Consider the following 17,365-nt stretch of genomic DNA (forward strand, 5'->3'; position numbering starts at 1 on the left):
GATTCAGCGTGACCTAATTGGAGACGTATTACATGAGTGCGGCACAGTTGAAACAGGCATATCTATAGTACAAACAGAAGACAAAACACTGAAAGATAAAGGGAACAATCGCTAGAACACTTAGCGGTAGCCTGCCTGTCAGCACGGCAGAGTTGAAACAGGCATATCTATAGCACAAACAAAGGACAAAAAACGGATTGAAAAACGGATTGAAGAAGGGTGGAAATAACAATAAAATAAGGGTGTAGCCCTATCCAAGAGCACCGACAACCCATTGCACATTGTCTTTATAGCAGAGCATGAGAGGTAAGAAGTCAGCCAAATGTTAAGTGGTTCTCTGGGTTATCGTGAGGCATTATTCACCTCATAAATCATATGGTGTTGACCTAATGCCACCAATCAGCCACCACACACACGCCCTGTCGCTTCATTAGTTTGAAAACCTCCAAATTATCCAACGCCACCCAACAGAGTATATAGACTTTACCTTTAATCATAGCCCAGGTTGTTATGGTTATCGGGCGATTGTTGGATTCCATACATGTGAACATTGATACAGATGTAGGATCGTAATTTGAGCCAGTTTGCTACAGCAGGAAAATAATCCTGCATCAACAGAAAATGTGAATTATTATGTGGATTATAATTAATGCACATTTTTGTAGGGGTTGACATTTCTAAGTGGAAATGACAAACTTTAGAAGCCTTTTTAAAACTCAAATACACTAAAAGTTTGAATTTCCTGCTGTGCAGGGAAATTCACAGCAACAAAAGAGTGATCAAATTAAGATCCTACTGTAGTTGTGATCTGTAGTTGTGATTCAACCTCTTCCAGACCTATTGTTAGCCTGAAATCCAGTCAGTTTCTGCTGACATTTCACTCCTTGTACTCTGTGTCATTGCCAAACTGTTTGTCATGACAAGGAGTGGCAAGGAGTGGAATGACAGCTAAACAGACTGGAACCCAGGCTAGGGTATTGTCCCTGGGAATATTGCACAATGTGTCACGTTTCCCCACTCCCCTGTAACCAGTGTATAAATGCCCAGCTAACAGGTGGGTTCTAGCAGGCAGCATCCAGATTTGGTAAGTCAGTACTCCTCTCAGATCACTAGTCATACTGTGTGGTTCAACAAAGTTAGATCTTTTTGGTTTGGTGAAATGAGTATATCTGAACTGACTGTATTTGAAATGTTATAGTACCATGGAGAACATGTGTGTGTCCATGCTTAATATGCTACTATTATTGTATTTTATGTTTTGTAACATGTGGTTTATTGCAGTCTTGTGACAGATCTCCTTAAGATATATATATATATATATATATATATATATATATATATATATATATATATTTATCACAATATGAGGACCTGTATAGATACAGTCAAATTACATAAATTAAAACTTGCATTTAAAAGTGACTGCCTTTCCAGTATAGGTAAATTGTGGCTAAAGTGTGGATGAATAAAAGCAGTGTTTTTTCCTTCAGGTTGTGTTCCCCGTTTCTGTCCCTGTATAAGTAACTACTGTTGATGAGGATGATCTTGGTAGCTCTGCTGGGGCCTCTACTGGTTCTGTCCAGCACTGGACATACCTCAGGTACAGACAATTATACTATACAGTGCATTCGGAAAGTATTCAGACCCCTTGACTTTTACCACATTTTGTTACGTTACAGCCTCGTTCTAAAATTGATTAAATTCATTTTTTTCCTCATCAATCTACACACAATACCCCATAATGACGAAGCAAAAACAGGTTTTTAGACATTTTTGCAAATGTATTAAAAATAAAAAACAGAAATACCTTATTTACATAAGTATTCAGACCCTTTGCTATGAGACTCGAAATTGAGCTCAGGTGCATCCTGTTTCCATTGATCATCCTTGAGATATTTCTAAAACTTGATTGGAGTCCACCTGTGGTAAATTCAATTGATTGGACATGATTTGGAAAGGCACACATCTGTCTATATAAGGTCCCACAGTTGACAGTGCATGTCAGAGCAAAAACCAAGCCATGAGGTCGAAGGATTTGTCCATAGAGCTCCGAGACAGGATTGTGTCGAGGCACAGATCTGGGGTAGGGTACCAACATATTTCTGCAGCATTGAAGGTCCCCAAGAACACAGTGGCCTCCATCATTCTTTATTTTTTATTTATTTTTAGCCAGTTGAGAACAAGTTCTCATTTACAACTGCGACCTGGCCAAGATAAAGCAAAGCAGTGCGATAAAAACAACAACAACACAGAGTTACATATGGGATAAACAAATGTACAGTCAAAAACACAATAGAAAATCTATATTCTTAAATGGAAGAAGTTTGGAACCACCAAGACTCTTCCTAGAGTTGGCCGCCCAGCCAAACTGAGCAATCGGGGGAGAAGGGCCTTGGTCAGGGAGATGACCAAGAACCTAATGGTCTCTCTGACATAGTTCCAGAAGAACAACCATCTCTGCAGCACTCCACCAATCAGGCCTTTATGGTAGAGTGGCCAGACGGAAGCCACTCCTCAGTAAAAGGCATATGACAGCCCGCTTGGAGTTTGCCAAAAGGCACCTAAAGGACTCTCAGACCATGAGAAACAAGATTCTCTGGTCTGATGAAACCAAGATTGAACTCTTTGTCCTGAATGTCAAGCGTCACGTCTGGAGGAAACCTGGCACCATATCTACGGTGAAGCATGGTGGTGGCAGCATCATGCTGTGGGGATTATTTTCAGCGGCAGGGACTGAGAGACTAGTTATGATCGAGGGAAAGATGAATAGAGCAAAGTACAGAGATATCCTTGATGAAAACCTGCTCCAGAGCGCTCAGGACCTCAGACTGGGGCGAAGGTTCACCTTCCAACAGGACAATGACCCTAAGCACACAGCCAAGACAACGCAGGAGTGGCTTCGGGACAAGTCTCTGAATGTCCTTGAGTGGCCCAGCCAGAGCCCGGACTTGAACACGATCGAACATCTCTGGAGAGACCTGAAAATAGCTGTGCAGTGACGCTCCCCATCCAACCTGACAGAGCTTGAGAGGATCTGCAGAGAAGAATGGGATAAACTCTCCAAACACAGGTGTGCCAAGCTTGTAGTGTCATACCCAAGAAGATTCGAGGCTGTAATTGCTGCCAAAGGTGATTCAACATAGTACTGAGTAAAGGGCCTGAATACTTATGTCAATGTAATATTTCAGTATTTTTTATATACAGTACCAGTCAAAAGTGTGGACACACCTACTCATTCAAGGGTTTTTCTTTATTTTTACTATTTTCTACATTGTAGAATAATAGTGAAGACATCAAAACAATGAAATAACACATATGGAATCATGTAGTAACCAAAAAAGTGTTAAACAAATCAAAATATATTGTATTTTTTAGATTCTTCAAATAGCCACCCTTTGCCTTGATGACAGCTTTGCACACTCTTGGCTTTCTCTCAACCAGCTTCACCTTGAATGCTTTTCCAACAGTCTTGAAGGAGTTCACATATGCTGAGCACTTGTTGGCTGCTTTTCCTTCACTCTGCGGTCCGACTCATCACAAACCATCTCAATTTGGTTGAGGTCGGGGGATTGTGGAGGCCAGGTCATCTGATGCAGCACTCCATCACTCTGTCATCAAGGCAAAGGGTGGCTACTTTGAAGAATTTTGATTTGTTTAACACTTTTTTGCTTACCACATGATTCCACGTGTTATTTCATAGTTTTGATGTCTTCACTATTATTCTATATTGCAGAAAATGGTAAAAATAAAGAAAAACCCTTGAATGAGTAGGTGTTCTAAAACTATATATATATATATTATATAATGAATACTATATATGATATAAACTATATATAATTTGTATATTTGATTTTCTTATTGAGTGTATTATTTTAGTTCTGCCATATTAAGAGATAAAATAGATTTGATTAGAGTTGACAGTATAGGGATGTATTGTGTATTAAGTATTGTATGTATTAAGTATTTTGATACAGTATAATATTATATAACCCACCACACAATTGACATCTGTATTTTCTCTGCTCTTTAGTCTCAGAACCTAAAAAGGGAGGCATCAAAACAATTCAGGTGTATCATGATACCTTAACTTAAAAAGACAATAAACCCATATATACCCAAATTCCCACAGGTGTGATTGTCACCAGCTGTGAGGCGTGTCACGAACAGGCCGTCTGCCGCACCTCGCCCATGGCAGGTGACATTACATGCACCTGTAAGAAGGGCTTCTCCGGCGACGGCCTCGTCTGCTTACCTGGCCACAACACCGCCGCCGACGACCACCACGCCCCTCGCCGCGTCCGCCGCTCCAACACCAACCTTAATCATGTCCGGTTCAGCTGCGGCTTCAACGAGTGCGCCGACGGGGAGGACTGCATCACTGTCAACGGCATCCAGCAGTGCGCCAACCCCTGCAAGATCTACACGGTCCTGAACGACGCCTGGCGCTCCACCAACAACAATGCGGGCGACAAGCACTGCGACCGCAACGTCAACTGGGATGGCTATTACCGCATGTTCATCGGTAACCAGAGCGTGTCCATGCCGGACAAGTGCGTGGATTCGTTCAAGTGCGGCACCCAGGCTCCCTTGTGGCTGGCGTTCCCTCCCCCCCAGCAGGTGGATGCGATTGTCCAGAGTGCAGTCTGCGCCAGCTTCAATGGGGACTGCTGCTGGGTGCAGTCTCAGCCCATCCACGTCAAGGCCTGCCCCGGGAACTACTTTGTGTACAAGTTCGTCATGCCGCCCGGGTGCTACTTCGCCTATTGTGCATGTAAGGTTTCGCTGCCTGCTTTTCCAAGTTCTGGGGGGGGGCTTGGCTTGTTGTTGTTCTGCCTTTTGAATTTAAGTTATTGTAGCTTCTTTTTTTTTTACTGTTTACTGTTTAGTAAACATTTTACATTTTAGTCATTTAGCAGACGCTCTTATCCAGAGCGACTTACAGTAAAGCTGGTTATATACACCATGATGTTCTTCTTATGGCCCTAGATATCAACAGTACTCAGCATATTCATCCAGTACATTCATATAGGCCTATTGTATGATTCTAGTAATATCAGCATACTAGTTCTTTCAAAACATGAGCGATGAATGTTCCCTCATAACTGTGTCTCCTGTTTAACTCTTGTTCCAGATGTGTCAGCTCTCACAACACCAAAACCAGTCACAACTACAGAAACACCAGTAGAGAACAATCGCACCACAACAACACAGTCACAGGTTGCCACGACGACGCCAAAAGCAATGTGTGGTACCTGCAGAGCGGGGGAGACCTGCATGAGCAATGATGGAGTCACTTGGCAGTGTGAGAGGCCAGGTGAGTCCTCAGAAAACACCTGATTGAGGGACCTATGCATATGAAAATGTGTCATTCCTTCTTTTCATTTGGGGTTCTTGAATAACATTATTTCCTGTTTTCTTTCTTTTCTTATCCCTCTCTCCCTCTCTTTTTCTCTTACAGATCAGCCTGTTTTGCTCCGCCCAGAGGTGGTGTGTGGGCGGAGCCTGATACAGGTGGGTCTCAACAGGACGAACCTGGAGGCCGCTGGTCTAGACGCCACCACTGCTAACCTGGCCGACCCCCGGTGCAACATTCACGAAGAGCGTGACGGCATGGTATGGTACCAGGTGGAGCGCATGGAGGGCACCTGTGGAAACACTCTCGAGGTGAGAACCCCCCCCCCCGACCAGTTCACCCCGTTCCTCACCAAAACTTTAAAAAGAGAACACTTGCTGTGAGACATTAGCCTGGGTACCAGTCTCTTTAGCTAACATTTCACTCCTTGCCAATCCTTGTCATTGCCAAAGACACTGGCCTTTTGTCAATCTTCAAATATTAACATTTCATTTATTGTATTTTGATCATCAGTCAATGTGATCACATCACACCAGAGAAGCTCTCGCCATTCAAATTTCCCCGCCAGTTAATTGTGAATGCTGTAGCTAGCCTATTTTATATCCAGTAAGCAAGAGCAAGGTACTTCTTTCCTCCTGACAGAGCTGGTGTAACTGAGTCAGGTTTGTAGGCCTCCTTGCTTGCACACGCTTTTTTAGTTCTGCCCACAAATTGTCTATAGGATTGAGGTCAGGGCTTTGTCATGGCCACTCCAATACCTTGACTTTGTTGTCCTTAAGCCATTTTGCCACAACTTTGGAAGTATGCTTGGGGTCATTATCAATTTGGAAGACCCATTTGCGACCAAGCTTTAACTTCCTGACTGATCTCTTGAGATGTTGCTTCAATATATCCACATAATTTTCCTTCCTCATGATGCCATCTATTTTGTGATGTGCACCAGTCCCTCCTGCAGCAAAGCACCCCACAGCATGATGCTGCCACCCCCGTGCTTCACGGTTGGGATGGTGTTCTTCGGCTTGCAAGCATCCCCCTTTTTCCTCCAAACATAACGATGGTCATTATGGCCAAACAGTTATATTTTTGTTTCATCAGACCAGAGGACATTTCTCCAAAAAGTACGATCTTTGTCCTCATGTGCAGTTGCAAACTGTAGTCTGGCTTTTTTCTGGCGGTTTTGGAGCAGTGGCTTCTTCCTTGCTGAGTGGCCTTTCAGGTTATGTCGATATAGGACTCGTTTTACTGTGGATATAGATACTTTTGTACCTGTTTCCTCCAGCATCTTCACAAGGTCCTTTGCTGTGGTTCTGGGATTGATTTGCACTTTTCGCACCAAAGTACGTTCATCTCTAGGAGACAGAACGCTTCTCCTTCCTGAGCGGTATGATGCGTAGTCCCATGGTGTTTATACTTGCATACTATTGTCTATACAGATGAACGTGGTACATTCAGGCGTTTGGAAATTGCTCCCAAGGATGAACCGGACTTGTGGAGGTCAAAAAAATCAATTCTGAGGTCTTGGCTGATTTCTTTGGATTTTCCAATTATGTCAAGCAAAGAGGCACTGAGTTTGAAGGTAGGGCTTGAAATACATCCACAGGTACACCTCCAACTGACTCAAATGATGTAAATTAGCCTATCAGAAGCTTCTAAAGCCATGACATCATTTTCTGGAATTTTCCAAGCTGTTTAGAAGCACAGTCAACTTAGTGTATGTAAACTGACCCACTGGAATTGTGATACAGTGAATTATAAGTGAAATAATCTGTCTATAAACAATTGTTGGAAAAATTACTTGTGCCATGCACAAAATAGATAGATAAAACTATAGATTGTTAAGAAGAAATCTGTGGAGTGGTTGAAAAATGAGTTTTAATGACTCCAACCTAAGTGTATGTAAACTTTCGACTTCAACTGTATATACAGTCATTAAAACTCGTTTTTCAACCACTCCACAATATATAGTACGAGTCAAAAGTGTGGACACACCTACTCATTCAAGGGTTTTTCTTTATTTTTACTATTTTCTACATTGTGGAATAATAGTGAAGACATCAAAACTATGAAATAACACATGGAATCATGTAGTAATTAAGAAATCAAAATATATTTTATATTTGAGATTCTTCGAAGTAGCCACCCTTTGCCTTGATGACAGCTTTGCACACTCTTGGCATTCTCTCAACCAGCTTCACCTGGAATGCATTTCCAACAGTCTTGAAGGAGTTCCCACATATGCTGAGCACTTGTTGCATGCTTTTCCTTCACTCTGCCATCCGACTCATCCCAAACCATCTCAATTGGGTTGAGGTTGGGGGATTGTGGAGGCCAGGTCATCTGATGCAGCACTCCATCACCCTCCTTCTTGGTCAAATAGCCCTTACACAGCCTGGAGGTGTGTTGGATCATTGTCCTGTTGAAAAACAAATGATAGTCCCACTAAGCCCAAACCAGATGGGATGGCGTATCGCTGCAGAATGCTGTGATAGCCATGCTGGTTAAGTGTGCCTTGAAGTCTAAATAAATCACAGACAGTGTCACCAGCAAAGCACCCCCACACCATAACTACTCCTCCTCCATGCTTTACGGTGGGAACTACACATGCTGAGATCATCCGTTCACCCACACCGCATCTCACAGCGGTTTTAACCAAAAATCTCAAATTTGGACTCCAGACCAAAGGACAAATTTCCACCGGTCTAATGTCCATTGCTCGTGTTTCTTGGCCCAGGCAGTTCTCTTCTTCCTATTGGTGTTGTTGGTGAACACATAATTCAGGAGAGGGAGTACAAACCATCGACGCTAGACAGAGAGGAATTTGCTTAATGCAAAAAGGCAGTTTATTAAAACAGAGAGATCTTGTCCTGCTCAAGCTACATGCATGGACCCCAATCAATTGCCTCTTATGGAGACAGTTGAGAAGGATGTTTTAACAGAGTTTACAGCATTACTTTATACAATGTAACATAAAGGAAGGGGTCCTTCTTCTAGTCCCTTGATTGGTTCCCGAGGCGTAGGAGGCGGGTCTGCTCTGTCCAGAGCAGATGCCCCATTGGTGCACGGCAGAGTCCTCTGCCCTTGGCACCCGACCAGTAGACAGGGGAGTTGAGAATGAGTGTGCGTGAAAGTGAAATATTGTGTGTGTCCAGGGAACTCGTGAGGAGTATCTGTTGGTTTATGGCCGGAGGTGGGGGTGTTGTCCTATTATCGCATTCCTAGGCCATCTGGTGAGAAGATAAGGTGTTCTCCTGTCCTTTGTTCTCTGACCTGGAACAGCATTTATTGAAAACAGGCTCCAAATGGGTCTTACAGAACATTTTAGTCAGACCAATCTATAACAAATTATATTTACTACGACAGTGTCCTTTAGTAGTGGTTTCTTTGCAGCAATTCGACCATGAAGGCCTGATTCACACAGTCCCCTCTGAACAGTTGATGTTGAGATGTGTCTGTGACTTGAACTCTGTGAAGCATTTATTTGGGCTGCAATTTCTGAGGCTGGTAACTCTAATGAACTTATCCACTGCAGCAGAGGTAACTCTGGGTCTTCCTTTCCTGTGGCGGTCCTCATGAGAGCCAGTTTCATCATAGCGCTTGATGGTTTTTGCGACTGCACTAGAAGAAACTTAAAAAGTTATTGAAATGTTCCGTATTGACTGACCCTCATGTCTTAAAGTAATGATGGACTGTCATTTCTCTTTGCTTATTTGAGCTGTTCTTGCCATTATATGGACTTGGTCTTTTACCAAATAGGGCTATATTCTGTGTACCCCCCTACCTTGTCACAAAACAACTGATTGGCTCAAACGCATTAAGAAGGAAAGAAATTACACAAATTAACTTTTAAGAAGGCACACCTGTTAATTGAAATGCATTCCAGGTGACTACCTCTTGAAGCTGGTTGAGAGAATGCCAAGAGTGTGCAAAGCTGTCATCAAGGCAAAGAATATAAAATATAAAATATATTTTGATTTGTTTAACACACTTTTTGTTACTACATGATTCCATATGTGTTATTTCATAGTTTTGATGTCTTCACTATTATTCTACAATGTAAATAATAATAAGAATAAAGAAAAACACTTGAATGAGTAGGTGTGTCCAAACTTTTGACTGGTTTTGTATATATACACACAAAAACACAGTCATGAGAAGCACAAATAAAACATCACAAATCACCCAGAAAAACCTGTTACAAATAAGTCCCCAATCAATACTTTAAATTGCCAGAACAGATGTGTAAGTTAGAAGATAATTCATAGGCTGGGCTACTAATCCACCATTCGTATGCTAGCCTATATATTAGTCTACTTTAGGCGACCACCACCTGCCGACGCACGTGTTGTGCCAATGAATTGAAGTTGAACATCGCCAAATGCGTCAGTTTAATTAAATGTGCAATAAAATAAATACAAATATATCGTGTAGCTCAGTTGGTAGAGCATGGCTTTTGCAACGCCAGGGTTGTGGGTTCGTTTCCCACGGGGGACCAGTATGAAAAAAAAAAAAAAAAATGAAAGAAAATGTATGCACTCACTAACTGTAAGTCGCTCTGGATAACAGCGTCTGCTAAATGACTAAAACGTAATGTAAATAAAAAAGTATAGTGCCTAGGCCTATTTAATGAAACATTTGCTGTTGATGTAGCCATCAGATTGCAAGCAGGGAATCCCCATTTCCCACTGAGCTCATTTTTGGAAATGGAAAGTTCACGTTCTCTTCCGTAAACGCATATCAAGTGCGTTGTCCAGCAGCTCACATCAGCAGGACGGGGGGGCTTCTAACATTTCCTACATTTAAATATTAGTCCTATGGGGACACTTACACATTAGAAGCACAAGTGATCATGGTAGCCTTTTTAAAAGGCCCTTCTATTGTCTAGACATGATGTTGAAATATCTTTACGCCTAAAATAAAAACCACCAGGCTTCCGTCATAGACTCAACTGAATGATTTTTTTTCCTTCGAATTACAAGGGGCAGTTTTTGTAAAAACGAATCCCGTGACAATCTTCCTCTGAAATAAAGCACATGCTGGGATAATAATTACATAACCGTCTCTAGCAATACTATAGCTGTACCTCTCTCCCCCCTTCAAACTTTCCTTGTCAATTAATTTGATAGGCAACATTATTTTAGCATTATGCTACAATGTAGCCTAGGCTACTTTCTGGTGGACTACAGCCAAGATTTGAAGGTGAGCCTAGGTTTTGAATACCTTTTTCGGAAAGGAGAAATGTAATTTGAGGGTGTCTGAGGTGCGCTGGTGGCTTTGATTGATGGTTCCTTTTAGGGTGTACACTGCCTTCAGAAAGCATTCATACCCCTCGACTTATTCCACATTTTGTTGTGTTACAGCCTGAATTCAAAATATATTAAATATATTTTTTTCTCACCCCATCTACACAGAATACTCCATAATGACAAAGTGAAAATATGTTTTTAGAAATGTTTGAAAATGTTTTGAAAATGAAATACAGAAATAACTAATTTACATAAGTATTCACACTCCTGGGTCAATACTTTGTAGATGCACCTTTGGCAGCGATTACAGCTGTGAGTCTTTTTCGGTAAGTCTCTAAGAGCTTTCCACACCTGGATTGTGCAACATTTTCCCATTATTCTTTTCAACATTCTTCAAGCTCTGTCAAATTGGTTGTGGATCATTGCTAGAAAACCATTTTTAAGTCTTACCATAGATTTTCAAGCAGATTTAGGTCAAAACTGTAACTAGGCCACTCAGGAACATTCACGTTCTTCTTGGTAAGCAACTCTAGTGTAGATTTGGCCTTGTGTTTTAGGTTATTGTCCTGCTGAAAGGTGAATTAATCTCCCAGTGTCTGGTGGAAAGCAGACTTAACCAGGTTTTCCTCTAGGATTTTGCCTGTGCTTAGCTCCATTCCTTTTTGTCCTGAAAAACGCCCCAGTCCTTAACGATTACAAGCATGCCCATAACATGATGCAGCCACCACTATTCTTGAAAATATGGAGAGTGGTTCTCATTAATGTGTTGTATTGGATTTGCCCCAAACATAACATTTTCTATTCAGGACTAAAGTTAATTGCTTTGGCACATTGTTTTATAGTTTTACTTTAGTGCCTTGTTGTAAACAGGATGCATGTTTTGGAATATTTTTATTCTGTACAGGCTTCCTTCTTTTCACTCAACTAGGTTAGTATTGTGGAGTAACTATAGTATGTAGAATGTTGTGGAGTCATCCTCAGTTTTCTCCTATCACTTATTTAAAGTCACCATTGGCCTCATAGTGAAATCCCTGAGCGGTTTCCTTCCTCTCCGGCAACTGAGTTAGGAAGGACGCCTGTATCTTTGTAGTGACTGGGTGTATTGATACACCATCCAAAGTGTAATTAATAACTTCACCATGCTCAAAGGGCTATTCAATGTCTGCTTTTTTAAATGTTTACCCATCTACCAATAAGTGCCCTTCTTTGCGAGGCATTGGAAAACCTCCCTGGTCTTTGTGGTTGAATCTGTTTGAAATTCACTGCGCGACTGATGGACCTTACAGATAATTGTATGTGTGGGTTACAGAGATGAGTAAGTCATTCAAAAATCATGTTAAACACTATTATTGCACACACTGAGTCCATGTAACTTATTATGTGAATTTTTAAGCACATTTTTACTCCTGAACTTTATTTAGGCTTGCCATAACAAAGGGATTGAATACTTACAGTATTGACTGAAGACATTTCAGCATTTCATTTTTAATTAATTTGTTACAATTTCAAAAAACATAATTCCACTTTCACATTATGGGGTATTGTGTGTAGTCCAGTGACAAAACATCTCAATTTAATCCATTTTAAATTCAGGCTGCAACACCAAAAATGTTTTCAAAAGTCAGGGGTTGTGAATACTTTCTGAAGGCACTGTATAATAATAATAATATAATATGCCATTTAGCAGACGCTTTTATCCAATGCGACTTACAGTAATGTGCGAGTCCGCTAATTATCTCTATGTCCATTCAGAAAGTTTCCTAAAGTAGAATTTATGTAGTAATAAAAAAACACATAAATCACAAAGTCTTCATAATTCGTAAAGGTCATGTTAACTGACTGATATTATCTGATAGAATAAAACGTATAAGATCTCCTAAGCCTGTGTCAACCTAAGACCCTATTTTCAGCGTTTATTCCAAAACCGTATTCTTTCCAAATTCCTTTTTTCCCATAGGGATGGCTGAACGAACCAGAGGTAAATCGTTAACGGGTTTTAGGACTACAAGCTGGCGAGCTCTATTGACTTGACTGGAGACACCCTTTCTATTCATATGATAGACACTGCCTTCTCACAAGGGAATTACTGCAGCAGGTCGTAACGGCATTGTTTGTTGTTGTTCTTAAGATTCTAATTCTATATTGCGCCAAATTTGCACGCACCCCATGTACCATTACTGTGTCATGGAAAATATTCGTTATTTTCCAACTACCAATCAGCAACTGCGTCATAAATACGACTGCACACTGAGCATTGAGATTGTCGAAAGGCCAGTCTCTTTGTCACACTCTGGCTATGGACTCGTGTTGTTGTGCCAGGGTGTGTTTGTTTCGGTGTGTTTTCGTTTTCTATTTTGGGTAGTCTAGTTGTGCTTTTTCTATGTGTACCTGAGTGACTCCCAATCGGAGGTAACGAGTGTCAGCTGTCGGCTCGTTATCTCTGATTGGGAGCCATATTTAAACTGTCGGTTTTCCTTTGTGTTTTGTGGGTTATTGTTTCTTTGTTGCTGTTAGTCGTATTTCAGTTTAGAACTTCACGTATCGTCATTTGTTGTTTTCTTCGTGGTTGCTTTAAGTTAATAAAGTCATCATGTTCACTCGCAACGCTGCGCATTGGTCTCCTCCTTCAGACGATCGTGACACTCTTTGGCAATGACAAGGAGTGGCAACGAGTGGAATGTTCGCTAAAGAGACAGGTACTCAGGCTAGTGAGACATGATGCCATCAACAGAATATGATGAACTGAAATCCAATTGTATTATTGTGAGAACTGGTGAGAGGTCCTCTCCTAGCTTCTAATCTTCTTCCCTTTTCCCCCTTTTCCCAGACAAACGGAACTGACGCCATCTTCTCCAACAGTTTGTTCATCTACCACATTCACAACGTGTCCTTCACCCGACCCGTGAGTGTGCCTTTCTCCTGTGTCTATCCTCTGGAATCAGAGACCAGCCTGGATGTGGCCATCAAACCCTACCTGTCGTAAGTGGAGACATTACAGTAAACAATGTAGAACATGGACAATGTAACACAATGTAACACATTGTAGAACATGGATAATGTAACACAATGTAACACAATGTAACACAATGTAGAACAATGTAGAACATGGACAATGTAACACAATGTAGAACAATGTAAAACAATGTAGAACAATGTAAAACAATGTAGAACAATGTAGGCTAATGTCAAGTTGCGTCAATTCAAATCTGGTATAGGAACAAAAAGAGGTCAAATAGAATAGACTAAAATAGACTAGTATTTTAATTAATGTAAACACTTGAATGGTAAATATGATGTTCGTATATACGGGCCCACTGAAACACCACGCAGGGCAGTCAGAGAACTAACTTTTTCAACCCAAGGTTCTTCTTTAATACTCTGACAGAGATAGGTCCTGCTCCAGGCTGGGCCTGTCATAGTAGAGGCTGGGTGTGGTTTAAACTTACCCAACCTATCGATGGCGCACAGGCTGGTCCCAGCCCCTTGGCGCTTCACTGTTGCCGGGCATTAGTTGTTATCTTTACAACTTGTCTCGAGTCAGCAACCTCAGACATAGTTTGTTCTTCTTCATTGTAGCAGTACACATGTCCTTGAGCAGTTTAACAAAGAGGCAGTGTGTGTGTGTGTGAGTCACAAGTCTATCTCAGCCTACCCCCTAACGGTTCCTCACATTAATCACAGCTTGTTATGTTAAACAATCTATATCAGTACAGCACAAACCTATTATGTTTAATCATTAATGTATTCTTTCTAAGCTAGGCATCACATCTAGTTGTAAGAGAATAGATCCCCACAATCCCCCTTTTCACACCCGCTGGGTGTGAACCCAAAATAAGAAATTTCAGGGAATTTTTGGATTCCTTCCATCTACACCTAACTTGTACCAGGTTGGCTACCAGCCACCCAGGAACTTCAAACCTTCACATAAGGAAAGACAAACATTCACAATAGTTAAAATGATTCATAAAACATAAAAAGACAAACAGGGAATTTTGATTCCCCCTTTAGACACCCACTAGGGTGTCACTCCACCACCTCACCAATAGCAAACCAAGGGTCATCCTCAGTCAGCTTCATCTCAGTGTCTGCATCTCCTTCTTGAGCCCCTAGGAGGGGCATCATACCACCCATATGCACGACATCTGTAACAGACTTTCTCAAACAAGGAATTACACAGGCAGCACAGCACATTAATATTAGAAACACAACTACTAGGGTCAGAAATCCAGTAACCACCAGTGCAGCATACTTACCAAACCACTCTCCCAACCAGGAGAACAGTCCGTTTCCCTCCATTCCAGCCATGCTCGTCATTTCAGCTGATAGTTTATCTAAACCAACTAGGGCTTTAGAGATACTCCCGTCAGGACTGGTATTGTTAGGGATAAACGTACAACAATGGCTTACCATTCTATAGACACCACCCCTTTCTGCCTGATCTAGAGCCAACCTCTTTTTACCAAGTCATAAGAGTGAGATGGCGGATAATTGTTCAAAGATCCCTTTTGTTGCATCCCTAGTCTAGCCAATAAATCGTTGTTGGTCGTAATAGATATAATTAATCCAATCCACAATTTTGTTTGTCACCCACCAAAAGAACGTGGTAGTAAACCCTTCCCCTAATTGTTTCATAGCTCGTTATCCATCCGATACCCCCCTTGGTATCCCAATCGCATCCATCTAAATAGGGCTATTCTCCTTCTTGTTAAAACTCCTCCTACATCTGTTTAATCCTTGGTTCCTGGTGACTAATTCTAACTAGCTGAACCAGTAGAACCAGGGCGCACGTATCTAGCCACCCTTTTGGAATTCTCTGCCTTACACTGCCTTTACTGGCACACGCCCACCACACATCGGTTACAGGGGCTGTAAGGTTCAAAATTATCTCCTGCGCTTCCGAACTTAAGTCCGTCACATTACTACTATCTCCAATTGATAATTGGTGATGTCTTTGTTTCTCTTTACCCCCCATCTGGATGTTCCGCCCGGTCTCATATCCCCATCCCCAAGTGTGTTTAAACACCTGAGTCTAGGAACAATCCGCCGTGGGGGCCGAACACGAATATAATGGGATTTTATAATCCCAAGTTGCTTATTGACATGTACCCCACCCGTTGGCTACGTCCCTAACCCTTATTCTGAATCTGACAGTCTGCCCTTCTCTGACTCCCATTTTGTAGGCCACTCGTCCTTGACGGTCAGTATGTCGGGTCGCTTCTCTTCTCTTTTACTTCTTAACAATGGTAAGGGCATAGTGCAATTGGTGGTGGATCTTGACATATCAAGACCATTGCCGAGACTATGATGCAACTCAAGTTATCCATATTCCCAAAAACCGCCAACCCACTCCTGTCCTCAGTCTTTCTGCTTGGTACTACCCCATACTCACACCCTGAGAACACACTACAGTGATGATAGGTCGGGGTTGGAGATCTTCGTTAACAGAGGTGATCCCCAGACCCTATTGGTCCAGTTCTTCTCTCTAACTCTGCATGTGTTCTTACCTTTTTGCAGTGGGTAACGTGGACCCAGGTTGCTCTTTCTGCTATTCTAATGGCAAAGGCAGTGACCAATATAACCTGATAGGGCCCTTCCCAACAGGCCTGCTTCCAGTTTTTCTTCTTTAGGGACTGGATGCTCACCAGTCACCTGGTTAGATAGAGTGGGTCACCTTCTCCATTAGTTCACCTGTGGGGCACAAAGCCTCTGACATATGGGTGTGGTTAATAAACTATCTTCACACGTGTTCAGCTCTCAATTTCTATTTCTGACTGCATTTCTTTTTCTTAAAAAAAAAAAAGTATTTTGTCCTCTCCTTCATATATATTTATTATTTAATCCAACCATCTACTATCATCCTCCTTTTAACACATGTCACTGCCCATGTGTCAATATTACCACCTACCTAAACAATCACTTAGGTAATATTGGTAATTTATCATCCAATTGCCATCCCTTATTTTTTTTATTTTTTTTTTGACTCTCCCTTGTTTCTTTATTGCTCCTCCCACTTCCTAAATTCGACGTTCATTCAGTTCAGAATCAATAGTAATCCAATCAATCAATCCCTTATCTTGTAAAAACACTAATGTTTAGTTCAGACTCTGTTCTACCCCGGCTCTCCCGGGCTTGACCTAAAGACTGATGGTTGGACATGACAGGTCCATACTTAAATCTTTCAAACCTAACACAAGCCCCCTAAATGTAACATAACAACCCTTTATAACCATCATACTAGGTGTGTTGTTTTTTTATTTGAAAAACCCAATTTGAAAAACAACAACCACAAATAGCCAGGCCCCACTTAATTTGGTAGCTCACTTTTACGACCTAAATACTGCCTAACTTCACTACTGCTCCCCCTAACCCTGGGCAACATTCCAATGAGATAAGCTAATCTCTTTCTCCTGGTTATACATTTTGTTAACCTTCAATTACCATCAGTAATCTAAAGATGGTAGTACACACAAAACATGATACAGATATCCCCAGTCCTAACCCATCAATAATTGTTTGTATCAATCTAATTCCTCATAACTAATCCATAAAACCACTCAAAATTCCTTGAGTATACAATTATTATTTAATTGATTACCCTAAATCTGCTACATGTGATCTCATCTCAAATTATCCATTATCAATTATTTGATCAACCCCCTAGGAAAATCTGTCTCCCCTTCTATTGTTCCTGTTGAAGTGCTAAGTCAGTAGTAGCCAATTCAAACACCTCACAATTTGGATCAAAGGGTTCTACTCTTTCTCCCTCAAG

At 41.4% G+C, this 17,365-nt stretch overlaps 1 protein-coding gene across 1 annotated transcript in view; it reads left to right on the forward strand.

Annotated features, from left to right (window-relative positions):
• Positions 1–17,365, forward strand: part of LOC311116120 (uncharacterized protein) — a gene marked incomplete at both ends in the record, with an annotated part of 30,411 nt that overhangs the window by 7,606 nt on the left and 5,440 nt on the right. The window contains 5 exons of the mRNA XM_084191252.1: positions 1,529–1,600; positions 4,130–4,771; positions 5,132–5,314; positions 5,459–5,664; positions 13,424–13,575. Coding sequence (XP_084047378.1) covers positions 1,529–1,600; positions 4,130–4,771; positions 5,132–5,314; positions 5,459–5,664; positions 13,424–13,575 — 1,255 coding nt within the window. The remainder of the gene's footprint in view (positions 1–1,528; positions 1,601–4,129; positions 4,772–5,131; positions 5,315–5,458; positions 5,665–13,423; positions 13,576–17,365) is intronic.

The sequence above is a fragment of the Coregonus lavaretus genome (assembly GCF_964263955.1).
Source record: "Coregonus lavaretus genome assembly, contig: HAP1_SCAFFOLD_288, whole genome shotgun sequence".
Taxonomy (NCBI): domain Eukaryota; kingdom Metazoa; phylum Chordata; class Actinopteri; order Salmoniformes; family Salmonidae; genus Coregonus; species Coregonus lavaretus.